This window comes from Apostichopus japonicus, chromosome 22 (assembly GCF_037975245.1).
Source record: "Apostichopus japonicus isolate 1M-3 chromosome 22, ASM3797524v1, whole genome shotgun sequence".
NCBI lineage: Eukaryota > Metazoa > Echinodermata > Holothuroidea > Aspidochirotida > Stichopodidae > Apostichopus > Apostichopus japonicus.
In genome coordinates, this window is record NC_092582.1 from 6,189,638 (window position 1) to 6,216,589 (window position 26,952).

General features: G+C 37.1%; 1 protein-coding gene across 1 annotated transcript; it reads left to right on the forward strand.

Moving 5' to 3' along the window:
• The first annotated feature begins 2,328 nt into the window (after window positions 1-2,328).
• Window positions 2,329-26,576, forward strand: LOC139963558 (superkiller complex protein 2-like). Its single transcript, XM_071964414.1, has 24 exons — window positions 2,329-2,653; window positions 3,428-3,543; window positions 6,077-6,183; window positions 6,638-6,755; window positions 7,343-7,529; window positions 8,288-8,496; window positions 9,131-9,181; window positions 9,538-9,681; window positions 11,162-11,307; window positions 11,865-12,011; window positions 12,276-12,360; window positions 12,896-13,002; window positions 14,963-15,109; window positions 15,963-16,053; window positions 16,555-16,767; window positions 17,184-17,294; window positions 18,015-18,245; window positions 19,609-19,884; window positions 20,742-21,121; window positions 21,682-21,892; window positions 22,525-22,635; window positions 23,020-23,238; window positions 24,682-24,822; window positions 25,448-26,576. Exons 1-24 carry the CDS (start codon window positions 2,608-2,610, stop codon window positions 25,646-25,648), a joined length of 3,795 nt encoding a protein of 1,264 aa, XP_071820515.1. The 5' UTR covers window positions 2,329-2,607; the 3' UTR covers window positions 25,649-26,576.
• The last annotated feature ends 376 nt before the right edge of the window (window positions 26,577-26,952 follow it).

Consider the following 26,952-nt stretch of genomic DNA (forward strand, 5'->3'; position numbering starts at 1 on the left):
TCCCTGGTTTGTTTACTTTCCTTTCGTTCATAGTTGTCACCAAATTTTCTACATGCTCTAACATGTATAGTGAACTTAGAAAATACTTCCGTTGCTGTATATCAAGTAAAAAATACTTGATAAAGAAAAGTTTTGATCCTCACTTGGAATTTAAGAAGAGTTTTCTTTGTGAAAGGTTGCCCAGCAGAATCAGTGGCGGCGGAACCGGGGGGGGGGGGGGGCTTGGGGGGGCTCAGCCCCCCAATGAAAAAGTTGAGGGGGCAAATGCATGATAAGCCCCCCCAATATTTACCAAGGCTCCGAAACGTGCATCTGCCCATTTTTCAATGCATACTTGTCGATCTGTCCGATGCACACGTATACTATATAGGTGTAATAATTTTAGTAATTGCTAGGGGACCCTCGGCCCGTCCCCTGGCTATAGACCACACTGTCACCCCAAACGCGTCTTCACGCCCCGTGAAAAGTGGAAGCAGTGAGTGTGAGTACCAGTAAGCGTAACACAACTTCGTCTTAGGCCAATGACTTGCCTCATTTCAGCCAGTTCTCCAACATCCCCTTACTTAGTGGCAGAGCGTCCATATATACAGTCAGGGGGCGGATGCCCCCCCCCCCGACAGACTCAAATGGACTGCTGGCGCCCTTTTCAGCTTTTCACTATACTTTTTACTTATTCGCTATTATTGACTATTTTATTGCGCTCTCATATACCTATTGACATTTGTCATATTCTGTTGGTGTAATTTTCCGACAAAATGGCGACGACACCTATTTATTCTCCGTTTATCTGCAAATTAGCAAGGCCCGGAAAGGGTCATTTCCTGCAATCTAGGGAGTATCTTTACTCAAAATTTTTCTCTACGCTCCGCGCCAACCTGTGGTGGCGCTCCGCTTAGATAGTGTCGAAAGCGCCCCTACAGACCATTCTTGCCCCCCCCCCACCAATACCCCTAGCTCTGCCACTGCCCTTACTACACTCAAAAACGTCTTTGCGAGTACACTACGAGTATAATAGCTACTCTCTTAAAACACCATCGAATATACAAATTACAATGTTTTTACAGACTTTTACGTGCAATCTGAGAAATTGCAGACTTGAGACCCATATTTTAGGGCTAGGTATTCGCAGCATAAAACACACGGGAAGTGCCGTTTCCGGCCATCTGGGGGTTTGAAATAACCCAAAATTTTCTTGTACGCTCCGCGCCAACTGATGGTGGCGCTCCGCTTAGATAGTCTCCACACATTAGCCCCCCCAATATTTTTTCCGTTCCGCCGCGCCTGAGCAGAATGATAGCCCCAGTTTCCAATCCATGAACCTAAGTTCAAGTCTGATAGCCTGTCAGTAAGTTATATAGCCATGATTACTGACTCAAGGATTCTCGGCCCGCCATTAACTATTCATGCATGGTTACCATACGTCGATCGATCCGGATTCGGCCCGGACATGCCATGTATTTCACATGAGCGTGTGGGCATATTAACAGAAAAATGTCCAGGTTTCTATGCCTATAGTTCCGACAACGGTAACATTTATATGTGCATGTATGGAAAACTTTATCCTCGACCACGTTTGAGTTGGACACTGAATATAAGCTGGGGTCTACTGCTGGACTTGTTGTATTTTTGTAAAGTGTATGCTAAATTTAACCACTCTACCGTCAAATCTGTTATTATTTTCATGGAAGACCCTACAATATCATATCCTGGCACAAAGGAGGAGAAAAACCCCACCAATCCAGTCTCCATAAGTGGAGACAACTTGCCCTTCAGTTCCTAAGTCCCTTCTAGTTTTACTGGCTTTATCGTTATAACAATATCTGTAGGGTATCACTCAACACTTTTGGTATCATCCATTATCATATTGTCTTTATTATGCCCAAACTGTTTCAAAATAGTTATAGTATGTTCGTCATCTTTTCAAAGCCTTCCCGAAGCGGCTTCCGACATGACGGCGGTCGAACATATATCATTACCATTCTATCTTCTATCACTTCTATACAGTTAATCATCGAATGTATGCATCGCGCTGTGACATCGACACAGATGCATAACAATGAACTACAACTTTGGTTGAATTAAAAACTAAGAACAAACAGGTTAATTCGTCTGTTTGAGAAATACCAATCGTCTTAACGCAAAATCAATAGCCCAAGCCATTATCAGCTGTCATATGGTCGGTAGGACATATCAGTTTAAAACTTCTATGCTCTACCGTCCTTGGAAAGTGACGAGTTTAGTGTGTAAGTCAATGGGAGCAATTATTTGCGATACCTAAAGGGAAAAGAGAAGCTTGAACATAACACACAAACGGCGAGCCGTAATGTTTATCAACTTTCAAAGTCGCATGGGGGCTAGTTTTGCGAAGGTCCCTGGCCATGGTGGAGATGCAAAGAAAACATGTGTATTGGAGGTCAAGTCCTTAACTTTAGGCTAGATATTTGGTTGTCATTTCTCTATACAGATTGACATACCTGCAGTTATAAGAGGGCCAAACGCCTAATATTTCAACCGAGTAGCCCCAGCCGTCTGCAAGCAGAAGCAGAAGAGGCCGTCTGTACAACCTCACACACTGAGTCTGGTGTAGGCTACGTAGTACGTGTCAGGATGTTGTCTAACGTAAGGATATCTGAATTGGAGAAAGTTGAAACTGGTGAGTATGGATAGCAAAATATTAGTAAAGCCTACATCAGAGATGTGTACTAGTACTGTCCAAAACTAAGCCTAGCCTTTCTCCAAAATATTTCCTCCTTCATGACAGCTACATAACTACACAGTTCTGATCAGCTCACAAATTAATAGGCCTAGCCTGCATGGTTAGATTAGGGCCTATGTTACTGTAGGGGGCCGTGTCATTCCGCCATAGTTACATTCCACCATAGAAAATGTGCTTTTTCCGCCATAGAAAAAGTGCCATTCCGTAATGTCACTCTGATAGCGGTAAAGCACTTTTGTATGATAAAATGGCACAGGAATCCTTACTGTATTGTTCTATAGATTTCTTAGCATAGGTTACAAGTTGTAACTGACTTGGCCTATGGCTTCTAAGTACTGCTACGAGTAGTACCATACCCTAGTTTGCAACCATATAGTTATGCTTAGCATGTATCCAACTTACTTTCTACTTTATATTTACCGCAGAGCACTCAGTGTCACATCTAATAAATGCATTTCCAAGGGATGTTCTTACAGAATCGCTGCAAATTTTGCCCGTTCTACACATGTAGCATGATCATACAAAAAATGGGATGATACAGGTTTCTTTAAGTTACCCAGCTTTTAATCAGAATATGCTAGGAAGATAAGCACATTTTCACAGTTTTCTGTGAGATCGGTATGAAAATATTTCATCTTGTAAAGCTCTATTCTTACTATTTACATTAATTATCCAGTGTGCAATTTTCATTGTGTTGTTTATTTCCAACAGAGGTTCAGCAGCCTGAAAATGATGGAGTGGATTTTGATATCATTCAGAAAGGAACGTCAAACCTTGCTGAAATAGTATCTGTCCCCAAATCCTCTCAACCTCCATTGATTTCAACAGTAAGTAATGTAGTTTAATCACATGAAATGGAACTAACAATTATTTGCACAGTTCTTTCAGGTACTCGTTGGTTTGTGAAGGAAACATGTTATTTTATATAGTGTTGCGCCGATATCACCAATATCGGTTTTGGCCGATATCCGATATTTTCATCCCAATATCGGTCCGATACCGATACGATACCGATATTTTTTAACAGACAAAATAAAATGGACGCAGTAAATGTGAGCCTTAACATCGTAAAGACTTACAAGTTGCTTACAGTGTTAACGTATGCTTGCAAAATTGCATCTTAATTAGGTTACGAACTGTCGATCACAATGTAAAAGTTATAATTTATTGAGTTAATACTCAATGTACAACTTATTCACTTGACCGTATAGAGGAAAAAAAAACTGAAAATCAGTAGAGAAATGACCAATTGTGTACGGAAAGTAAGGTGGTACACATTTTCAAATATTACGAAAGAGCGAGCAAAACACTTTCGAAAAATTCACGCAAAACTGGCATATCGTACTAAATGCAACTAATGTCATGTAAACAAGGCTCTAGTGCATCCATTTATGAATATACCGTAAGACCACATCTGTTGTTAAGCGGGGGGAAAAGAAAGTATTTTCTAGAATTTCCAAAAATACGGAAAAAATAATATCCTACCATAGTTAAGTGTATAACAAGTAGCCTAACCACCTCGGCGGTTACAGATCTCACGTAACTAATAAGTTCCTTGGCAACGTGCCAAAAAATGTTAATAAACAGGTGTTACACAGGGGGATGAGCTCACAGTGATTGGGAAGGTACCTGGGAAAATTAACAGCACAGGCACCGTGGTAGTTGGGTATAGGGTTAAACGCTGCAGTTGTAAAATTGTACGCATAGTGCACGCTATTCATTGTTAGGCAGTCTAGAAACAGGGCTTTGCTGAACGTTGTTTGTTTCATAATATCGGAAGTTTTGTAAGTTGCACTTTTTAAAGATTGAAAGACAGATTAAATCTCTTTTCATTTTATAACATTATATAGGTAATCTAACTTGTCGTTTTAAAATTGATCAGTTTCGTGACAATTTAAATAAAAAAAGTCAGTATTTTGTGTTTGCGGGAAATTGAACAAGGTTTTCCAACTTTGCTGAACTGTGCGGTTAAATATCATGTTCAAGGTTTTCACGGAGGCCTTTGAGAAAATGAATGGTTAGTACAGTGTATATATGCTGCACTAATGCTGTGTGTAGGCCAAGGTTCACGAAGGTCATTGGTTATATTCGCGCGCCGTAGACATGTTTTTAGAGGTTACGGAGGGTCAGGTCTCCATGGATATTAATCGAAAATGAATCTGAGTTTAACTGACGCTAAAGAAATGGATCGTCTTGGGCAGATTAACAGATCATTGCAAGTATAAAGAAGTAGCTCTGCTGTTAAAAAGAAAAGTTCAATATCGGTTTGCTGTTATCGGCAATTAGGCAAAATTTTACCGATACCGATATGCTGCCGATATTGCAAATATCGGCCGATACCGATATTGAAAACGATTATCGTAGCAACACTAATTTTATATGTGAACAAAATAAATTGGCATTGTGTTTTGATCCTGGCAGAATCTTCAGAAGTTTCTACAAAAGATGACTTCAAGCACAAAAATAAATTTTGATATATGTTGTGCACCACTAAAAACCACTACTATCACTTATCAGTCCATGTCCTTTTACTTTTTGAAAAATGACTCTTTAAACACCTGAGGTTCATCAATTTAAGTGCATTGACTATATAGTGTAACACACATACCATAAGGTCAGTGCCTCAGATGACTCAATGGAGGAAGTATAGTGCTCTTGTGACCTCAAATGATAGCTTTACAATGCATTACAGATGTAAACATGCACCTTTTTATGTGGTTTATGAACAAGCAGGTTCATCTCTTTAGTTTTTTTATGTTGACAAAGAGTTTCCATAGAAATTGTTTTGCTGTCTGTTTGTTTGATTTAACCATCAACTATTTTAGTTTGCACACTTTTTTCCATCTATTTTGTTTATAACCTCGTAACATATTTGAGGGTACAGTGTTGTTTCTGACTGGTCGAAACCCAAATACTAAACATAATTATGAAGAAAATAATAGAAACTTTGGTAGTGACAGCGTGTAAGAACTTTGTGAGCAGTGGCACAAGCAGAGTTTCAGAACAAGAAAGTCTGCAACTTTTAATACCAATTACCACTTACAATAGACAAAGCAGTTAAATAACAGATATTCCCATGTGTATAATAAAGTTAACCAGTTACCTTACTTTGCATACAAATAGTTCCTGAAGTATGTAGTTGGCATTTAACTGATAAGGTTAGTTCCCACTTAATACAGTATGTACCATTGTGGGAAAAGACATACAAACAAGGTTTTCATGGAATGCTGCCTTAGTGTAGTGTGAATGAATCAGGTTAGAATTGGATTATGATTCAGTTATTCAACCAGCTGAGAACTGCTTTAATTAGAATGTGGTATTGTTTTGTTTAGTTCTGTGAACCACTCTTGTATTTTGCAGTTACCCAATGGACTTCCACCAATCTTGCCAGACATTTCTCAAAGTGTTGAAGCACTCTTAACAGATCTCGAGAGTCTACCAATCCATGACTTGCAGAAAGCTCAAAGGTATCATCAAATTGATAGAGAAAGGGTGGTCTTTTATTGAAATTGATGAACAGTGAAACATTGTCATAATGAAAATTGCTATGTGACATACAGTATGACCACTTTCCTTTCTTACATACAATTTTTCACTCTATTTTGGACCCTTTGAAATCATGAAGCCATAATATTGCAACATTTTTGTCACCAAGAAACTTTCTTCATATAAGATTGTACTATTTATCACATACAGCAACAACAAAAAATGAAATCATTCCAACGTTTGGACTTTCTTAGTGTTATTTGAGATGGCACTTGATAACTGTAGTCAAGCAAATGAACTGCATTGTTAATTCTTATGGAATGTTCGAAACTGATAAAAAATAATTAAAAATATATATAAATATAAAATGTACAAACAAACAAAAATCACTGGATAATATTTAACCTACCTGCGTCTTTTTTGTGTTTTTTGTAGATGGTGGCCTCGGAAGCCAAACCCAGAGTCCCTCTTTCACATGCCTTCTTTAGCAGTGGATATGACACTTCAGGTGGAACGGCATCTAACAACGGGTGAACTGATAGATTTTAAAGAGGTGAGGACTGTCAGACAATTTTGTGGACATTTTTGGTAAACATATAATCTGTGACTGCTTACAAGCTGGTAGATGCAGCAGCTTCATGTCAAACAGTTTTATGGTACGGACTAATAATCTTAAGTTGCTAGTCTCAAAAGACTTCAGATTCATTTCAAGTTTAAAAGAGAATTCAGTTCAAAAGAGAATTCAGTTTAAAACTCTCAGACTTTCAAGTACATTCTGTGGCTTTGAAATTGTATCTAATGATATATTTTGATCAATACCCATGGATGAAGTTGTATGTGTATGGTGTTAGGGGGGAGGGGAGAGGGGGGAGGGGTGAGGCAATGGGGAGTTTTATGACAGAAACATTTAATTGTTTAAATTCATTGTTCTCAATGTGTGAATTTTATCACAATGGATGAGTTTTAGCAAAAAGTTGTTGTGGCAATTTTATGCAACTTACTGCATGAAAAAGAAAATGACCAATTACAACCATAAACCAGATGTCTTATATTTTTTTAAATGTTAATTTTATGTCTTTCCAAAAGTTATGCAGAAGGTGTATTCCTAAGATGTAATTTATCACCTTCTTCTCTAATCAGGTTCAGCTAGAGAATTCTGGCAGTACCTCAAAAAACTCCTTTTCTCTAGCCAGGCAGCCAGGGCCTCCAACTGAATCTGTCAGGGGTAGCTTAACTAACTATCCATTTCAGCCAGGGGGCTTTGATACAGTGGAACCTGATGAAAATGACAGTAAAGAAATGTCAAGTGCACTGAACTTAGAAACAGGTGAGCCCTACTGGTTAAAATAATCAGATGGGAAACAAATGTAGGGTATACAATATCCTTTTGTGTTGTTTAAGATTTCATATATTTATTTTGTAAAAATACGAAGATTCTGTTTAGCAATGATGCAGCCATTGAAACTAGTATTTTGGTATTGGAAACCAGATAAATGAATACTTTGTCAATCTATCAGCCAACCTGTATCTTTGCGTGGCTGCCATATCTTTGCAATCTCGGAGGGCCTTCCTTCAGCCAAAATTTCTCGCCCGCCGTGGATTGTTCAGTGGTCACTTATAAGTGTTGGAAATAATTCCACTTGAAATAGGAGCTGCTTGTGGTAAATAGGACTTTAGTTGGTGTGACAGGATAAAGAGGCTAATAAAATTTTGTCTTGAATTAAGATTTGATTAGATTAAAGTGGTATGGTTCATTCATCTGGCTCTGATACTGCAGAGAAAATATCATTTGAATTGTTATTATGATTTTATTTATAAAAGTTTTCCACACAACAACAAATTCACATAATATGAAGTTTAGGGAGAATATTTTTTTTATTATACATTATTTATACTACTGTCAGTCATTATATATCCTTGATTGGAATATATTTTAAATAAATTGACTTTCATAAATGATACTTCTGAATTCTGATTCAACAATCCATAAATTCTGTGCGAAACCTTTGGTTACTTCGGTACACCTATACCGCCATTCCTTCTTCAATTAGCAGTGACATGTATCTTGCGTTTTTTTTTGTGCAGATTTATTGAAAATACCCCCCGGCTTAGATTGCGGAATGACATTTGAAGATGAGGGAGTTCCCCTGCCTTTTAAATGGGATCATTCTCAGGTATCAGACGGTCAGGAGAATTCCAATGTGATCAACTTAGCTGATCTCCTTAGTGGGCAAGATGATATCGACTTCCTGGATGAGGAGCTAGATGAGGATGTTACCGGAGAAGATCAAGAGGTCACTACCATTGTTTAAAACTTACTCATTCATTTGAAATATTTCTGTGATGTTTGTATTCTTGATGAAACAATTTCACAAAGAATGTATGCATTAATATGCAACCTGCAGAGGTCAATTTATACTGGTGTTTGAAACTTGATGCGTTACAACAAGAAAGAACCTTTGTCACTCTGTAATGTGTTATGTTTTGGCTTAATGAATAGATATTTGGAAAACAAAATTCCTTGTAGATGTGGTATTAACAATTGTGGATACCAAACTATGTTGTTAAGTATGAGTTTATTATTTGTTTGTTATTTGCTTATGAGCCAAGATGCAGGGTTCTTTCAGCTTCAAAGAATTATGCAAATGTTGACCATACAATAAAAGAATGACCATATTCTGTATTCCACTTGGGCTCAGCTGTGATATCAAAAGTGTAAATCATTAAGAATTTATATGCAGATTGTCTGAAATATGTTTCTTTCATTTCATTCTACTTATATAATTGCAGTATCAGAAACAGATTTTCTAGTTTAGGTTTCAATTATGCCAAAATAATATATAAGAAAATATAAAAAAAACAATTTGTGCTCATTCTTTACATGGTTCAACTTATTTCTTCATTTTTGATATTTTTTTCCTTTTTCAGAATGAAGTTAAAGAAGGTGATGATACCAACCTAGAAGAGATACCATCTCTAGTATGTAAAACAAACAAGTCATTTTATAGTAGTTATTAAATTGATTAATTTTCATGTCATGAAAATTTGTTTAGTTTACACAGCTTCTAGAATATTTCGGTATCATGTATTGTATTTTTGCAAGACAACTATTTGTTTCTGTTCACAATGTGTAGACAAATGCCCTATTGTGTTAGTAAGTCTCATTGGTTTAGTATCTTAATTTGAATTTGCAAAGTGAATTACTTTGGATTATCTTTTTGGAAAAAGAATATTAAAAAAAACAAAAAAACACTTCAATCCATTATTATGATGTAAAAGTACAATATTCGTAATTCTGGCAAAACTTCTCACGTGTTGCATGTGTTTTGCTTCAGGCTAACGAATCTGAGGTATTATCAATATCCGAGACACCATCGAAGGGGTTAACATCAGAGAGGAAGGAAAAGTGGGCAGTGGAGATCAATGTGTCGGTACCAGTCAACGACTTTCATAAAAAGATACCCAGTATGGCATATCAGGTGAGAATGTCATCGGGATGCACCAGTACAGGTGACTCTACTATCGCCACCATGTATGCTAGAAATTTAAGGAATGGTCACTGACGTTGAAACTTTTACAGGCATTTCACTGCCGTTCTCAAAGCATTTACACAGATATTGAGACATTGAAAGGGATTTTCTGTGACACTGATATATGAAAAAGAACAATATTTCTCTCTGATATAGTTGAATACTGATACTGACTACCCGATCTCGATATCTTGTCTCTAACTCCAAGTACGGTGATTGGATGTTACTTATTTTGATTGGATAAACCCTTGATTCTTAACTGGAGGAGACCACAGTAGGTGGTGGTCTGTGATGTCATAATGGCAATTGTTATTCAAAAGCATTACTGTCCTATTATGATCTTCTTGTTGATTTGTCAACAAGTTTGTTGACTTGTTGTCTTGTTGATTTATCCTTGAAACCTGAATACATTGGGATATGTTTTCATAGTTGTCAACATTCTCTCTATTTAGCAATACATTGAAATGCAACAATCTTGTCAAAAATATTATTTTCCTCTGTGAACAAGTGAATTCAATATTACAAAGAAAAAGACACCAAATCATATTTTCAGCTGAATTGTTGTGATGACATAATTCACTTTGCAGTTGCCAGAAAGATATCACCAAATCTGCTATATCTTTATCTTCGTCATACAAGATACTATGAGAATGTGGTGTTAACCTTGAGATGCAGAATATTATCAGTATTTATGTCAACATCAGCCACTGGAATATCCCTTTAATTGCCTCCCTGAACACTTCTCAAATACCTGTTAACAACTATAAAGAGAATGAAGACCTCTCGGAATGTAGTTTTGCGTACGTTTTAGTATGAAAGCATGCTGAAATTTGGAGCTAGCACTGATCAACTTTTAAATATAGGAAAAATATCAGTGGCAAAGTTGTTTGCTTTCCTGTAGTCGACCAACATTAGGCTACAATGCAGGCTTGGATGAAGTTACATGCATTTTTCATTGAGAATCCTTGGTATCAATAAGCATAGAATACAGGAATAAAGGTTCAACTTACCATAATAAATACTCCATTCAATTGATTTACTCCATTCAATTAATTATTGCATCTGAAATATAACTCTTGTTTGCGGATTAAAGTCACAATACTGCAAGGCAGAATAGCATCTGTCTTTGGAAATAGTCTTAGATGATGCCCCTTTGTCTTTTTAAGTAAATAATTGCCATAGCAATTGATTAACCGTTAAGCAAAGACCCAGCTTGGAAAACTTTTTCACAGCAGATTTACCTAGGCCCTACCTTAACTTGTACATGAAATTTGGTATAAATATTGGATAAAGATTCTCGGATAAGAATCAAAATAGTTAACATCATTTTTATCGTGTAGAAACATCACCACTTATCACTTACACAAGAAATGACAGACTTGTTTTTGTTGGTTCAGCTGTCTTTGAATTGCATCTTCTGTTTCTGCAGTGGCCTTTTGAGCTCGATACTTTCCAGAAGCAAGCTATCTTGAGGCTGGAAGATCATGACAGTGTGTTTGTGGCCGCTCACACCTCAGCAGGAAAGACGGTAGTAGCTGAATATGCCATAGCCCTCGCCCTAAGAAATATGACCAGGTCAGTCGGAGGAGGTCCACTTGTTAAGATTGTACCAAAACATGATCAGATGGGAAATCTGTTTGAAAAAGAAGTGCTATCACTTTTTAAGTTTGCTGATGCGTCTGCATTTATATATTCTGAGATAAAGAATTGCGGTGAAGAGAATTTATAGGGAAAAGATGATGATTTTAAAATGTGGATAATATGTGAAACGAAGTTAAATTTTCCAAATTATGTTAAGTAAGGTCAACCTTTTAGTATAACCTTCATGAGAAAGTTGTGATTAACAAATTCAATTATAAATGGGCTTTTTTTTTATTTAAATATTTATTATTCAAACTTGGATTTGAAACAGTAGCTGTTAAAGTGCAGCATAGACGACTAATGGTAATTTTACAGGCCCAAAATTGTTGTGTAATGCCATTAAACTGGAATATTTGTAAACATTTTGCTTTCCTCTCAACCAATATTTTCACCTTTACAGTGAAAGGAATGTAAATATTTGTTACTGATGTAATTATTTTGTGCATTCTCTTGTACCTGACACATGTCTGTTTTGATTTTCATATTTTTAGGGTTGTGTATACTTCTCCAATCAAAGCCCTGTCCAATCAAAAGTTTCGTGACTTCAAGACGACGTTTGAAAACGTCGGTCTCTTAACAGGAGATGTACAGATCAATCCAGATGCAGCCTGCCTTATCATGACAACGGAAATATTACGGTGAGTTATATTAACAGTGAATTAATTTCAAGGTTTCAAACGTCAGAATGTTAGATCAGTGTTTGTAGCCTAGTTGGTAATTGTTTTACTTGCAAGGAATAGAAGTGCACTGGAAATCTAAATTGAAATGTTAGCTGGGATGGAGAGGAGGGGGGGGGAGGGGCTTGGGGGATTTTGTTTAAAAGATTTGGCAATTTCAAATAGTCCACACCATGGTTACCTTCTACACTGATTTTCCCTCTTTCTTTCTTTGCCCTCTTACAGATCAATTCTTTACAACGGAGCCGACCTTGTTCGTGATTTAGAATGGGTTATATTTGATGAAGTTCACTACATAAATGATGCATCGGTAGGTCACTCACTTCTGTCACTCATTGAATTATTATGAACTGCAAAATCATGTTTGAAATAAAACTTGAAATTATATCAATTATTTCGCCTTATTCACACAACTTTACAGCATCACTGGTGACCTGTCATATCCACGCATACCGAGTGCAGGCAATTGCAACAGTCACTTCTAGGATACTTTATTGCTCAACATTTATGCCTCCACGGGGGGTCCAATAGGATGCGCCCGTGGTCTATTGCACACACACGTTACAAGTTATCCACAGGTCCCCATATTTAATGTACCCGAGTGAAGAGACGCAATTTACATTAAATGACTCGCACAAGGACTCATCATAATGATATGGAGTCAAGTCCATGGCCTAAACTGCTTAATCCCAAATTTCTTTGTAAAACACTTCACATTTTAAGAATTTTATTTTTGATTGGTATGGGGCGGGAGAATTGGGGATATAGTTCTCTTTCCTTTCCCATAAAAGCCAAGTATTATGAATGGTTAAAATATAAAACTGTTTCTCCTGTTTTTGCAATAGAGAGGTGTTGTCTGGGAAGAAGTGCTAATTTTGCTCCCTGATCACGTAAGTGTAATACTGTTGAGTGCAACGGTTCCAAACACCATGCAGTTTGCTGAGTGGGTTGGGTAAGTTAAGCTTATTCACATTGTCATACACACATATATACATATATATATATATATATATATATATATATATATATATATATATATATATATATATATATATATATATATATATATATATATATATATATATATATATATATATATATATATATATATACATACATATATATATATATATATATATATATATGTACAACATAATTTTTTAGCTCATACCAGCATGCTGGTGTGAGCTATTGTTACAGTGCGGCGTCTATCACTCTATCATTCTATCACTCTATCCGTCAACAATTGGTAAAACCGCTCCCACTCGCACAGTGTTTGATGGAATTTCATGAAACTTGGACACAAGGACCATTAGGTATAGGTCCATCAGAGATGATCCAAAATTTGGGGTCAAAGGTCACCTGTGGGCCGTAATGGGCCATTTTGTGGAAATACGCAAAATGCTTCTTCTCCTACAGATTCCATGGTACAATGTTGAGGGTTTGTCACGATAGTACTATGGTAGTTTTACCTTCAGGGTGTTCATGAATTTGAGATCAAAGATCAACTAGGGGTCTTTTGTGGCCCGGGCCGCGGCCCTATATTTTCAAATTGCTCCTGTTCGTACAGTGTATGGCCAATTATAATGAAACTTGGTCACAATGTTCCTCGGGATGAGAGTTACGAGGGGTGTTCGGAAAATTGAGGTAAAAGGTCATTTAGGGGGTCATCGGGGGTCATTCTTTGTAATATTTTCAAATATCTCAATCTTCTCAAGATTTTGATGGATCATATTCAAAGTTGAACTGATGATTGTTGGATTGTGTATGAATAAGGTGATGCCTAAAAATTTTTGGTCAAAAGTTAATTAATTACAATTAATCCCCATTGGTTAAAAAAATCTGAGCCTTCACTTTTTGCCAAAGCTCCTTTAATTTGTCTCCCAGTGTCTGCAGTGTTTGTTTACATTTGTGGTTAAGCTCTGCAGAGGCTGTTAGTGGAATTAAAGCAGAACTGGGAGTTGTTATTAACTGTTGAACTGTAAGCATGAGAGCCCTATAGCCAATCAGCACTTGCCGATTCTTAGAAGTCTTTGAGCCTGAGGTATGTAGGCAGCTTGTGAAGTTATGCCATGTAGGGAGTGCTTGTTATGTCTGCTAAGGTAGAGGGGAGAAAGTTTAATAGGGTAGGTCAGTGGTATTGTTTGAGAGAGTGGGTAAAATAGGATTTAAAGGGGAAAATAGGAATTATAGCAAGTGGTGTGGCCAGGATTCTGCTAATGGAGGGGGGGGGGTATCCCTCACGGGCCCAAAATTGGTTTTGTTGGCCCTACATTTTTAAGCTCGAAAAGGTATGAGCTTCTGCACCATTGGTGCTCTAGTTTTTGGTGATATAATAGGTTAGTCAACTTAGTTTTTTCATTTTTCACAGCCAAGTAACAATTTATTCAACTTCTCCTCTGAACAGAATACAACTCTGCTGATTACATTTACTTTGCATATAGAGTTTCCATGATTGTTTCCTTCCATTTTGCCGTGAGTACTGAGACAGGCCCGCAAAGATTACAACCTGATGAAAAAGTAAACTTGATTGACTCGGTCATCCGTAATTTGACCGAGTCAATCGCATAACCGGTTCACAGAGATGTAACACATACGTGTTACTTGATGGCTTCTTTGTCGAACATTTCTAAATTAAGCTTTGTTTTATCATTCTATTGTTCAAATTTTTTATTGTTCATATACAGTTTGGATTCCATACTTTCTTTCTTTAAGGTAGCAAATTTGGGGAAGTGTACACTATGATTCATAAAAAGAAAAGTAAAAATAATCTCTGGTATGTTAATGCCTTTTTTTTTTATTCAGCAATTTGGTAAAATTTGCCTTCATTGGGGAAGGAGAATGCAGAATTTATCATTGCTACTGTTAAGATAATTGTTTATTTTTTTACTTATATTCAAATTTATTTACAGGAGGATTAAAAAGAAGAAGATTTATGTGATAAGTACTCTGAAACGCCCCGTGCCTTTAGAACATTTTCTCTACACCGGGAACAGTACGAAAACCAGTAAAGAACTCTTTATGATAATTGATAGCCAAAAGAACTTCATTACAAAAGGGTAAGACTCACTCACCCCATGCCTCCCACCCCTTCCCCTTGCCCTCACCCATTCATATTCCTCCATCTAAATATAAGAACACCAAATTGATGTGCAGTTATCTTTAAATATGTTTGGTAATCTCCTTAGGTGTGCATCAAAGCTCAGCAAAAATTAAATTTGATATTGAGTAATGTAAACCAGTTTGTATGAAAAACATATCACATTTCTGCAGATCATTTATTCAAGGCTCACAGATGCAATCGAGCAAAATGAGTCCAGCTGCTTAAATGCTTACGTTAGCAATAAAGATTCCTTTTCACACCTACAAAGCCATCAACGGGCTTGCCCCTCAATGTATCACTGACCTTCTTACTCCTCTGCATTGGTCAACAGTTATGCTTTGCTCTTCCTTTCATGCGCATTTGCAATTAACTCCTGGTCCATGTACCCGCACTCATTATGGCGATTGTGCCTTTTCTGTCGCTGCGCCTTCACTTTGGAACGAACTGCCATTTCACGTTTGTGACTCTCCCTCCCTTTGAATTTTCAAGAGACAGCTTAAAACATTTCTGTTTGATTTCTAGTTTCTTTTTTACCTTGGTTTCCTTTGTCTCTTTTCTACTTTGTAAAGGGCTTTGAAACGCTGTATTAAGCGCTACATAAATGTAATTTATTATAATTATTTTTTATTATTCTTATTTTGCATTCATCAGGTAGCTTCAATACTATCAGTAGCCATCAAATTGTTTTTGTTTATGTCCAATAACTTCAATGCTGTAAGTAACAAATGAAATGAGTTTCTTTTTAAGTTACGTCCAAGTAACATCAATGTAGACATTATAAATTAAGATGTTATTGACCTTGTTTACAGATACAATCTGGCAATGGATGCTAAGAAACAGAGAGAGACCAAGGCTAGTGGGTATGGTGCCAAGGGATTCAGAGATGGCAACACTAAGACGGTGAGTCCTGTATTAATAAAAGTGCTTACATCAGATGGCAAATTAAAGACTATGTTGGTGCTTTATGACATGGACCAGTTAATTAGTTTGCATATTCATATCTATGTTTTGCTAATATGTCACTAAATTGGTTCATATGTCCATGTTCCTCTCAAGGGGTTTTGTAGATTTCTTCATTGGAAGAATCCTGTGAATGCTGGGTAAGTAAGTGTCTCTTACTGTTGATGGCAATATTTGGACCAGCTTTATTATGCAAGTGTCCTAGGTGTATCTGATGCGAAAGTTCTGTATACCCAGCCTAGGTGACCAGATATGAATATGAAGATGATTCGATCATATTTATCATACAGACAATGTAAACTGACTGTCTTGAGGGTCTAAAGATCTCTTAATACAAAAATAGTGTCTTGGTTATTTTTTTGTTAGTTTTGCTTTCTTCAAGTATTTTTACTAAAAGGTCAAGGACTCCCACATATTTTTTATTCTTTCTTTCTTTCTTAGGACAGAAATGTTTATCTCTCAGTGGTTCACATGCTGGAGAAGAAAGAACAGCTGCCCGTGGTCTGTTTTACTTTCTCGAAGAAGAGATGTGACGATAACGCCTACTCTCTACTCAGTCTCGACCTCACCACCTCCGAAGAAAAGAACAAAGTACACATATTCTTCAAGAAATGTGTTGCAAGGTTGAAAGGCACAGATAAACAGCTCCCTCAGGTAACACTATCACTTACCATCTAGCTAAGCCATTACCCATGGTTTCCACATGGAATAACTGCTTTAACATTCCTTGAATTATTTTTAATTTTATCAAAGGATTGACTAGAGTATGCTTATGTGGTCTGACCATGTGTTTTTGTGTATGAAAATGTTATGTGTAGCACTTGTTATTTTCAAGGTACTAGGACACACAGATGACCCTCTTATAAAATATCACTACATGCAATAGAACACAGTTTTGTGGCTGTGTTAGCTTCAATATGTTATCAAATCAGTAAGTTATATTCGGTACATTTTAAAGACAACCTGTCTGCAATTGAAATGCATTTAAGGCAAATACTCGACCCAAAAAAGAACTACTCATATCTATGTGTTTGATCTTTCAACGTTTTATTTTTTCTTATTTTTCCAAGGTTTGTCACATGAATACTCTCCTACAGAAGGGCATTGGGATACATCACAGTGGTATACTACCAATACTCAAAGAAGTGGTTGAGATGCTCTTTCAAAAGGGGCTAGTGAAGGTGAGAACTCAGAAATGCTAAACTCACATAAGGTGGATACAGGCGAGGGGTTGGGGTTGGGGCGGGGGACAATGGGAAAGATGGGAGGTGTCAGCTACCAAATTGTGGGTAGTATGTTGAGCAGTAGTATCAAGCACTACTACTTGGTTGTGCTTAATATTCAGAAAATGAAAAAGGTTCTAAAAACCGAATTGCAATAAAGCTGCAAATTAACCCAAAATATAGTTCACTGTTGCTGTTGTGGAATTAACAATGTCTTTCTGTCTCAGGATGCAACTGGCATAAAAGATAACTGCACAATGTATTTCATCTCCCCCCCTCCTCTATCCCCTTTGAAGTCCTCATATTTCATTTATTATATTATGAAAATAAGAATACATTATTCTTCACCTTATATTTCCCCCTTATTGACCTTGAGTCCTGAAGCTTTATTCCCTTCCCCTCACCCCCCCCCCTCTTCTCGTCAGTCCTGCTTTTAGGTAAAGAGCCATTACTATGAAGGTCTCCATTTTTATGCTGTTGTATTTCTTTTGAAGTTTTTCCATTAAAACAGAATGTTTTATCATTCAGAGAATGTAAACAGAAAACAATGGCAAACTTTCCCCTCACCAACAACCTACCATTCTTGCCAACTCTTTTATTCTAATCTTTGCTAATTTTGTTATAAAAAAACAGTTTTAATCCAATGAGAATTTTTCGGGCTTTGTTCTTGCCTTCCAGATTCTATTTGCTACCGAGACATTTGCCATGGGGGTCAACATGCCAGCCAGGACAGTGGTCTATGACTCCATTCGTAAGCATGACGGTACATCCCTACGCCACCTTAACCCTGGGGAGTACATTCAGATGGCAGGGAGAGCCGGCAGAAGGGGGCTCGATACCACAGGGACAGTCATTATTCTCTGTAAGGGAGATGTCCCGGAGGTGTCAGACCTTCACAAAATGATGCTTGTAAGTGACCTTAAAATCACAACCTTACGCAGCAAGAGGAAGGTTAAGCCATGGGAGGGGCTGGGGAGGGGCCAGGTGGAGGGGCCAGGTGGAGGGGTCAGGGGGAGGGGTCAGGGGGAGGGGTAGAAAAATTAAAACTTTCAAATCATAGTTTACAAATGTGAGAAACACTAATTAATATTGACTTAACATTGCTTCGACTTATTTAAAGAATATAATGTTAAGACCTGAAATAGGTATACTTTGTAGTGAGGGGCCTATGTATCACAGGATAAGTGCAACATAAATGATGGAGAATGCATATGTAGAACTATTTATTTATTCTCCATGTACTGATATATTCCCACTATGTTCCCAAGAGTGTAGGTATGTCCTTAAGAGATGACTTTAGGCAGATTTTTGGTTTTGATGTTATCTAGTCCAAGAAAAAAAAGGGGGGTTAGTATTGTTACAATAGCTATTCTTGTTTTCAAGATAGTCACCTTTAAATATGTCAAATCTCTGGAATGCTCTTTTAAGGCTAAACTAATAATGACTTGGGCTCCTCAGTGCAGTCCTAAATGCTAATTGTTAATCCATTGTTTCATAAGATCTAATTTAATTCAAATAAGACATGTTCTTTTTACTTCATATAATAAACAACAGAGCTTCTTTCAATGACACTCAATAAAATTTTGTTATTGACTAATTGGTAATACATTATAAACTTGTCATTTGAGGCTATGTTTTGCCCGTTGCGTTTTGTGTTGCATCTGAGGAACTGATCTAATGGTCTGCGTGTTAGACTTCATAGTCCAGTCACTTTTATTGATAAACCTCAGCTGTTTATGGTCAAACTAAAGTGTGGTATAGAAATACAAACTAGACTTGAAACAGTGTTTGTCAACAGTCTAAAATATATCAAAATTAATTTTGTATGTAAAGTCATCCTTTCTGTGTTGATTGGGTACAATTAAATTATCACTACAAACCCTCAAGATCAATTTAACGTCCACCTCTTGTGTAGTTCATTTAATACACAACAATATTCCCACCCTCCCACCAACCCCTCTTTTATTAATATTTTTCGTCATTAGTTTCATATTTTACTATTTAAATGTAAAATGAAGTTTTAGTCCCAGTAATCACCAATAGAGCAAGTGTCATTGAAGTTCCTTTGAATTTCATTTGAAGTTCATTTTGACCAGTTCACTTTCATTTTGACCATTCATTTTGACAATTCATTTTGTCATTTGACCATTCATTTTGACCATTGACCAGTTCTTTTGAACTTCATTTGAACTTCAATTTGAACTTCATTTGAAGTTCCTTTCAACATCTTTGATCACTGACAGTATTACATTAACGTCCGATATTTCTTCAGGGCAAACCCACGATGCTCTCATCACAGTTCCGTCTGACGTACACGATGATCCTCCACGTTCTAAGAGTGAGTGAGATTCGAGTTGAGGATATGATGCGTCACAGTTTTCTGGAGTTTGATGCTTTAGAGGCCCAAGCAGATAACAAAGAGAAGGCCAAAACTCTAGCATCGGAGCTGCAGACCATGGAGGATGTCGACTGCTATCTCTGTAATATCGACCTAAAAGAGTACTACTCCAGCTGCAAATTCCTGACAGAAGCAAGACGAAAGTTCCAGGTACAAAACTCCCCAGCATTCCCACTTGCTTTTTGGGCAAACCTTAGGAGTATATTTACAGCTAATTTATGAAATGTTTGAACAATAGAAGTCCAAGGTACCAGGGGCTAATTCATAAAGTTGAAGGTATCACAGGCTAAGTCAGTATCTATAGCACATGGTTTTGTTGGTGGCAAGGTATTGGCACTTGAACATATGGTGGCAAATTTTAGTATTAATTTGTTTTCATGGCTTGCTGTTGTAGTAGAGGTCTTTAGAAAGTCTGTGACTATTCAACAACAATCAATTAAGCACTCCACTTCATAGCTGAGTTATACCTAGGCCTCGCCTAATTTGCATATGAATACCTGGCAGGAGATGTCCTTTTCATCTAGTGATTAGACTGATTAATATGATTGTACGAGTGGGGTGTAACCCCACCGCTATAACCATGTTCTGACTTTAGAAAGATATACAGAAAATGTTATGAACAGTTCTTGCATGTGAATCTCACTTTCTTAACACGTACTTAAAGCAATAAGATTACAGTATAAGGACATCAGTATAGGATGAGACTGCATTCCAGGGTGAAGAGAATGAGATAAGCATGCTGTCTTGCATATGTAGTGATAACAACATGTGCATTATGAATATTTACTCTGTAAATTTTTTTGGCCCTCCCTCCCTCCCTTTGCCATCCCTCCCTCCTGGCTTAGAAGAACTGCAGTACTTGTACTAGATCATTATACACGCATTACAGGAGCAGCACACTAGTGGATGTAATTGTACACTGGGGGGGGGGGGTTGTATAACTTTCATTAACTTTAAGACATGACAGCCATGACAAATCACCCATTTTTGGTTTTGTTTGCTTTCAGAACATTTTGCTGACTCATCCGACTGCCATCAAGTCCTTGGCCCCTGGCAGGGTGATCATCGTCAAGAATTCAAAACACAACAGTGCCCTCGGAGTAGTACTGAAGAGCCCATCGGGGATGAAGAAGAAAGTCGTCACTTCGTTAGTGATTTGCGAAGAGAACTCTAATGCCAGCGGTGACGATAAACCAAATGGACCTAGTAATGAGTCTCATGTCCAGCCCATCAAAAAAGAAGCTCTCTTTCACCCAGATGGGCCGTGTGGTCATGTGATTGAGGATTTAGAAGCAGAAGACATCCTTGGGATCACCCACACCAAAGTAACCATCAAACCAGATGCAATAATTGACAATTATAAGAAAAGGAAACTTCCCAGGTTCAGGTAAGTTTAGACAAATCAAGACATAAGACATCTCTGGTAGAATATTTGGCTTCTTATCCTTATCCCACAGAGTTAAAAGTCATCAGTTTTGACCCACCCCCCACCCCAAATAATAAAAAATCATGCCCAAAAATGGTAAAAGTTTTCAAATATACTTATACTACACTGGAGATTCTGCCTCTACTTACTATTCCCAGACATTGAAAAGTGTTCAATTAGACAATTAAATATCTCAGTGAGGGAACTAATTTGAGGGTGTAAAGAGGCGACATGTATCATGTTTGTAAACGGATGAAAATTGGCAAAGCCAGAACGGATTGACTAACTTAAGGCTTTTTATGACGAATCTAGATGAAAAACCAATCATTACGAATGGATTTTTCGTTGAGGTGGTTTTTAAGACATGTGTAACAACTGTACCAGAATGTTTTTCATATATTTTTCAAATTTCTGGTCATGCTTAATGTTTCTCTAAAACCATGGTAACATGGTTGAATAAACAAATCATTGGCCAGAAGAAATAAGACTTAGTAATCCATCCATCTTCGTTTGTTTTACAGTCAAGATCCACCTGGACAATCCACGGTCCTTGCCACTCAGGAACTCCTTCGTCTGACAGAAGCTAATCCAGAAGGCTTGGAAACGGTGGATGCAGTCAAAGATTTCCATATTAGAGACATGGAATTAGTTGAACAATACAAAGAAATGCAGAATTTAGATGTGACCATCGGCCAATATGACTGTCTCGGCTGCTCACAGTTTGATGATCATGTAAGGCCTTTTTGTTTGTTTTTTCATTCTTTGTTAATTGGTTTCGTTTACAGCTTAAACCAAAAACATTGTTTATATTGTAGATGAATCAATTAAGATGTGCTTTAAATTCTGCAGAATTCCGGAGTAAATAAGTACTTTTTCTCTCACAGATTTTCATGATGATTGCATTTATGTCATGTTTCAGAGAACGTTAATGTAATCCATTTTTGCAGGTCTTTGATGCAACTTGGGGTTACATTTTCTAGTTTATACTGAAGTTTTACCCCAAATGTAAAGTATGTGTTTTACTGATACCTAAAGCAGGAATGAAGGTTTGACTTGAATTGGCTCACACTTACAAGCATACTCAATGATAAACCTTATTATAGAAGAATTATAAAATTTTAGGGAATAAGTGAAATATTGAAGAATGTTCAGTCCAAGCCTCACAGTAAAGTTATGCCTATAATAAATGTATCCTATACTATAAAAAAATTGTAAGAGTGAGTGTGTGTTTCCAAATTTGTCTTCAAACACTGCTACCCAGAGAGCAGTAAACCTATCGTCACCACTGGTATTTGTGAGTCAGTGCCCTGAGTTATTAATAGGACAGTTGGATTAACTAATTCTTGGTCCATTGAAATCCACAGTTTGCTACCTTCAGTAATAAAATGAAAATGTTTGAAGATCAGGAACACTTCAACTTTCTCTCGTGTGACGACAGTCTGCAGCTTATTCCAGAATATCATCAAAGAATACAGGTAAAACTTTCACTTTTATCTTAGAAATTTTACTCTTACAAAACTCCTGTGTGACTTTTACCTTTTTGGCAATTGTGAGGGAGGGGCAGGGTCTTGTATTTTGATTAGTACTACAGCAGTGGTCAAAGAATAATTAAAAAATATAAATGGCTAGGTCAACGATGTGTTAGAATCTTCTTGAATCGGTTAGTTGATTACTAGTAGGCAACGTCTGAGTGAATCACTTTTATTGGCAGTGCCTTAGTTTAACCTGTTGCAGTCATATTTTGAGCAAAATTCAACAACTTTGAAAGAATTGCTGTCAATTTACAGCCAGATTTGTCCTTTGTTTTGCCGTTTGAGCATTCCTATACATCGATTTAACTATGTTTTTATTACATAAAGGTGTTACAAGAGTTAGGCCATATAAGCAACAAGAAAACCCTGGAGTTGAAAGGTAGAGTTGCCTGCGAAATGAATATTCATGAGCTGGTGATTACCGAGCTGGTCTTCAGGAACGTCCTGTCACCGTTGGAACCGGGAGAAATCGCTGCCCTCTTATCGTGTACGGTATTCCAGGACAGGAGATGCAACGAGCCAGATTTAACGGAAACGCTCAAACAGGTTAGCAGTAATTTGTTCGGTCTTAATTTTTTTACCTAGAAGATGGATCAGAATATGAGTTAGGTCCCTTTGAAAATATTCAAAAACTCAGATATCTTTGTATCATTTAACATTAAGTTTCTTATTACATTGGACATTTCAAGCATCATAAAGATAGTACATGAAAGGGTTATTTTGGATTAGTTTATTAATGCGGGCTAGATAAATATATTTAAACCTAGATTATCTGGATCCTGGATTATCCCGATCCGATAATTAACTATAAACGAAGTGAATAACTTTGTAACTCTGCACATGTATCATGCTGTAAGGGTTTATGCAGCTTTAAGCACATGAGTAAAGCAAAACTTAACCACAAACAAAGGGAAGGTTGAATGTTGAAGCATTCGGCTGGATTAGTGTTATAAAATGCCTGGTACTGTTCATTGCAACAACTAGAACTGTATTTGTCTGCAAATGTGCATTATTGTAGTGCGCGTGGAGTGCTTGCAGTATTAGGAAGAACATTTCGGTTGTTCATGGTGTTATTTTTGGGTGGACAACACACCAGGGATCGGAGTATAGTCATATTATAGGAACCTACAAAGTGAAGGCGCTTAGCACTGTGACAGGCTCAGAATAAGTTTGCTATGCAGCTAGCCTCTGAAATTGCATATTTACAGAGACTTCATTAAACTTTAAGTTTCAATGTCCAGTTATGTAGGTATAGTTCACTTGGCTATTAATGCCAATATTGTAGCGCGAACACGCACTGCAATAACTACCTTCTAAGAGACACGACTATCCCAACGTTTTCTTTTTCTTAGTTGGAAAACCTCTGGGCCTAAATGTTTTTATAGTCCAGGGTTTCACTGTATGACATTAATCAGAGTCTTTAAAACAAAAAGAAGGCAAATATTCTAATCAAGTGACATTTTAGATCCCAGTTTTGATGCTTCAGCACTGAAGGCCATCTTTCTGCAAAAAACAAAAACAATAAACACTATGTTGGCTATAGTGAAGAGAAATTACAGACATTTATGGAATTTGAAGTGCAAATATATTTAATTTAATGGGATTTTTCTTGCAGTAAAGTAAAGTCTACTACCACAATTAAAAGCCATATAAAATATCATTTCCTAAATAGAACTTCAACATAGGCTTTTGTAACTCCCAGAAACTTCTAGCACTTGGAGATTGTCTTCTTATGTCTATCACACTACATCAGGAATAAAGTGCTTATATTTATCAAGAATTTAACGGTGATAAATCACAAAGCTGACTGAGCCTTTGTCACTGTGCAGCTTCTAGCTATATAAGTTTATGTTCAGAATTGTGATATACACCAATTGGAGTCGTGAAACTTATTGTTTTGGTTACAGGTCAAAGTTCAATATATTATACTCACGATTGAACATCAGAGCAACCTTCAATGCATTTTGAAAATTTTTTATGATTTTTCAGGGTGTTGAGAAAATTAAGGCCATAGCTCAGGAAATTGGAGAAATCCAATACAACTGTCAGGTGAAGATTCCACCTAGTGAATTTGTGGAGCAGTATAGGTTTGGTCTGACAGAAGTGGTGTACCAGTGGGCCAAGGGAATGGTGAGTTAAAATACTTAAACTTTGACTTTTGTTCTGAATGGAAAAGACATCTCCCAGTTCAAAAATGGATTTGGATTTTTGAAAAGTGGCTAATAATTTATTAAGATGATAAGATCTTTACATGTTTCTTAATTTTTTCTGCAAATTACTTCTTGCAGCAATTTCACAATATGTGGTGGCATAAGATACAAGTTATAATGTGAGTAGCATACAATACAAGTTACGATGTGAATAGCATACAATACAAGTTACAATGTGAGTAGCATAACATACAAGTTACAATGTGAATAGCATACAATACAAGTTACGATGTGAATAGCATACAATACAAGTTACAATGTGAGTAGAATACAATACAAGTGACGTTGTGAATAGCTTACAATACAAGTTAAAATGTGAGTAGCAAGCAGACAATACAAGTTACAATGTGAGTAGCATACAATACAAGTTACAATGTGATTAGCATACAATGTGAGTAGCATACCATAAATATTGCAGTGTGAGATAGCATACAGTTGCATCGTGAGGCAGCCTGCAGGTGCAGTAACCCAGCATTGTAGCATGCAATATACGCCTGCAATATTATTAGCCGTCTAAAGATCCATTTTTCATATTACTTTGTCAGCCATTTTGTGAGATAACAAACTTGACGGATGTCTCAGAGGGGATCATCGTGAAAACGATACAAAGGTTGGACGAAATAATCAAGGACGTCAGGAATGCCTCTCGGATCGTTGGTGATCCCATACTTCAGATGAAGATGGAGGAAGCTTCTCAACTCATCAAACGAGATATCGTCTTTGCTGCCAGTCTTTACACCCAATAGGACTCAAAAGGACCTCTTAATTCAGTGAGGGTCTTGTAGAGTCTCTGTGCTCACTGAGGTTATCAACAGTGGAAGAGCCGAGAAGGCATTTCAGTTTTATATTTTATTTGAGACAAAGGATTATTCAGAGAGGGAATTTGCACTTTGGAGTGATTGAGGTTATAAGCCCCAGGGGAATCTTGCAATCTCTTATTCTTTGAAAAACAGCAGGTGATGGTCTGTATAACCATTGCCTCATTTTTGGTTCCTTGCTTTTTGCAAAGCAAGGAACCTATGCATTCAACTTGGTGTGTGTGTGTGTGTGTGTGTGTGTGTATGTGACGCTTGGCTTGTGTACACGATATCTCAATAAGGAAATGATGTATCATGATCAAACTTGTTGGGTGGATAGCCCATAGTGAGAGGAAGATCCCTATTGTTTTTGGTGCTCGCAAAGGTCACCAAAGGTCAGTTAGATGCCAAAAACCAATATATTAAAAACAGCAATAACTCCCATTGACAGAGTCCGACATGGTTGATATTTTGGGAGTAGTTGTGAATGGGGTAAGGGATCATTTCCAAACATAACGGTAATGTGATCGAAGGTCAACAAAGGTCAATTAATGATAAAAAACTAGTATTTATGCGATAACTTGAGAACAAAATGTCCGTTAGGGTTGGGAATTGCTTTAATGTCATCCAATTGTCGACCCGCATCTGGGTGACCCTTGACCTCAATTTGACCTCTGGTGACCTTTACATGTTTTTGGGGATTTTTACAGTTTTGATGCTATTTTCAGATGTCAAAGGTACCTTCTGGTCATAAATGTCAATAGGTTGACCCCGTGTGACCTTTATGTGCGAAGTTATATTGGGTCAAAGTTTTTCGGTCGGAGTTAGGATTGTTGTACAGACTTGTCGTTTTGTTTTTTGGAATCAGGAGCTTAAACTACATCTGAAACCAAGGTCAAAAGGTCAAAGGTCACATTAGAAAAAATGTGCTTATTTTGGGAGGAAACGAGCAAAAAAGAAAATGTTTGGTTTTGATGCTAGATTTGGATATCAAAGGTACCTTCCGATCAAAAATGTCAATTGGTTGACACCCGTGTGACCTTCGTGTGCGAAGTTATACGAGGTCAAAGTTAATTTTCAGACATTTAATGCAACAACTCCCAGTTCCAAGGTGTGACATGGTTGATATTTTTGGACAAGTTGCAAATGGTATAGGGGAATATTTTCAAACTTAACGGTCATGTGATCCGAGGTCACCAAAGGTCAATTAATGTTAAAAAACTAGTATTTTGGGGGTAGAAAATGGGCAAAGA

Bases quoted from the DNA above. Each gene is read 5' to 3' on its own strand.
- LOC139963558 (XM_071964414.1), top strand. From the start codon at position 2,608: ATGTTGTCTAACGTAAGGATATCTGAATTGGAGAAAGTTGAAACTG. The intron at 21,893-22,524 runs GTAAGGCCTTTT...TGAAATCCACAG, and splicing joins GCTCACAGTTTGATGATCAT to TTTGCTACCTTCAGTAATAA. The intron at 24,823-25,447 runs GTGAGTTAAAAT...TTACTTTGTCAG, and splicing joins ACCAGTGGGCCAAGGGAATG to CCATTTTGTGAGATAACAAA.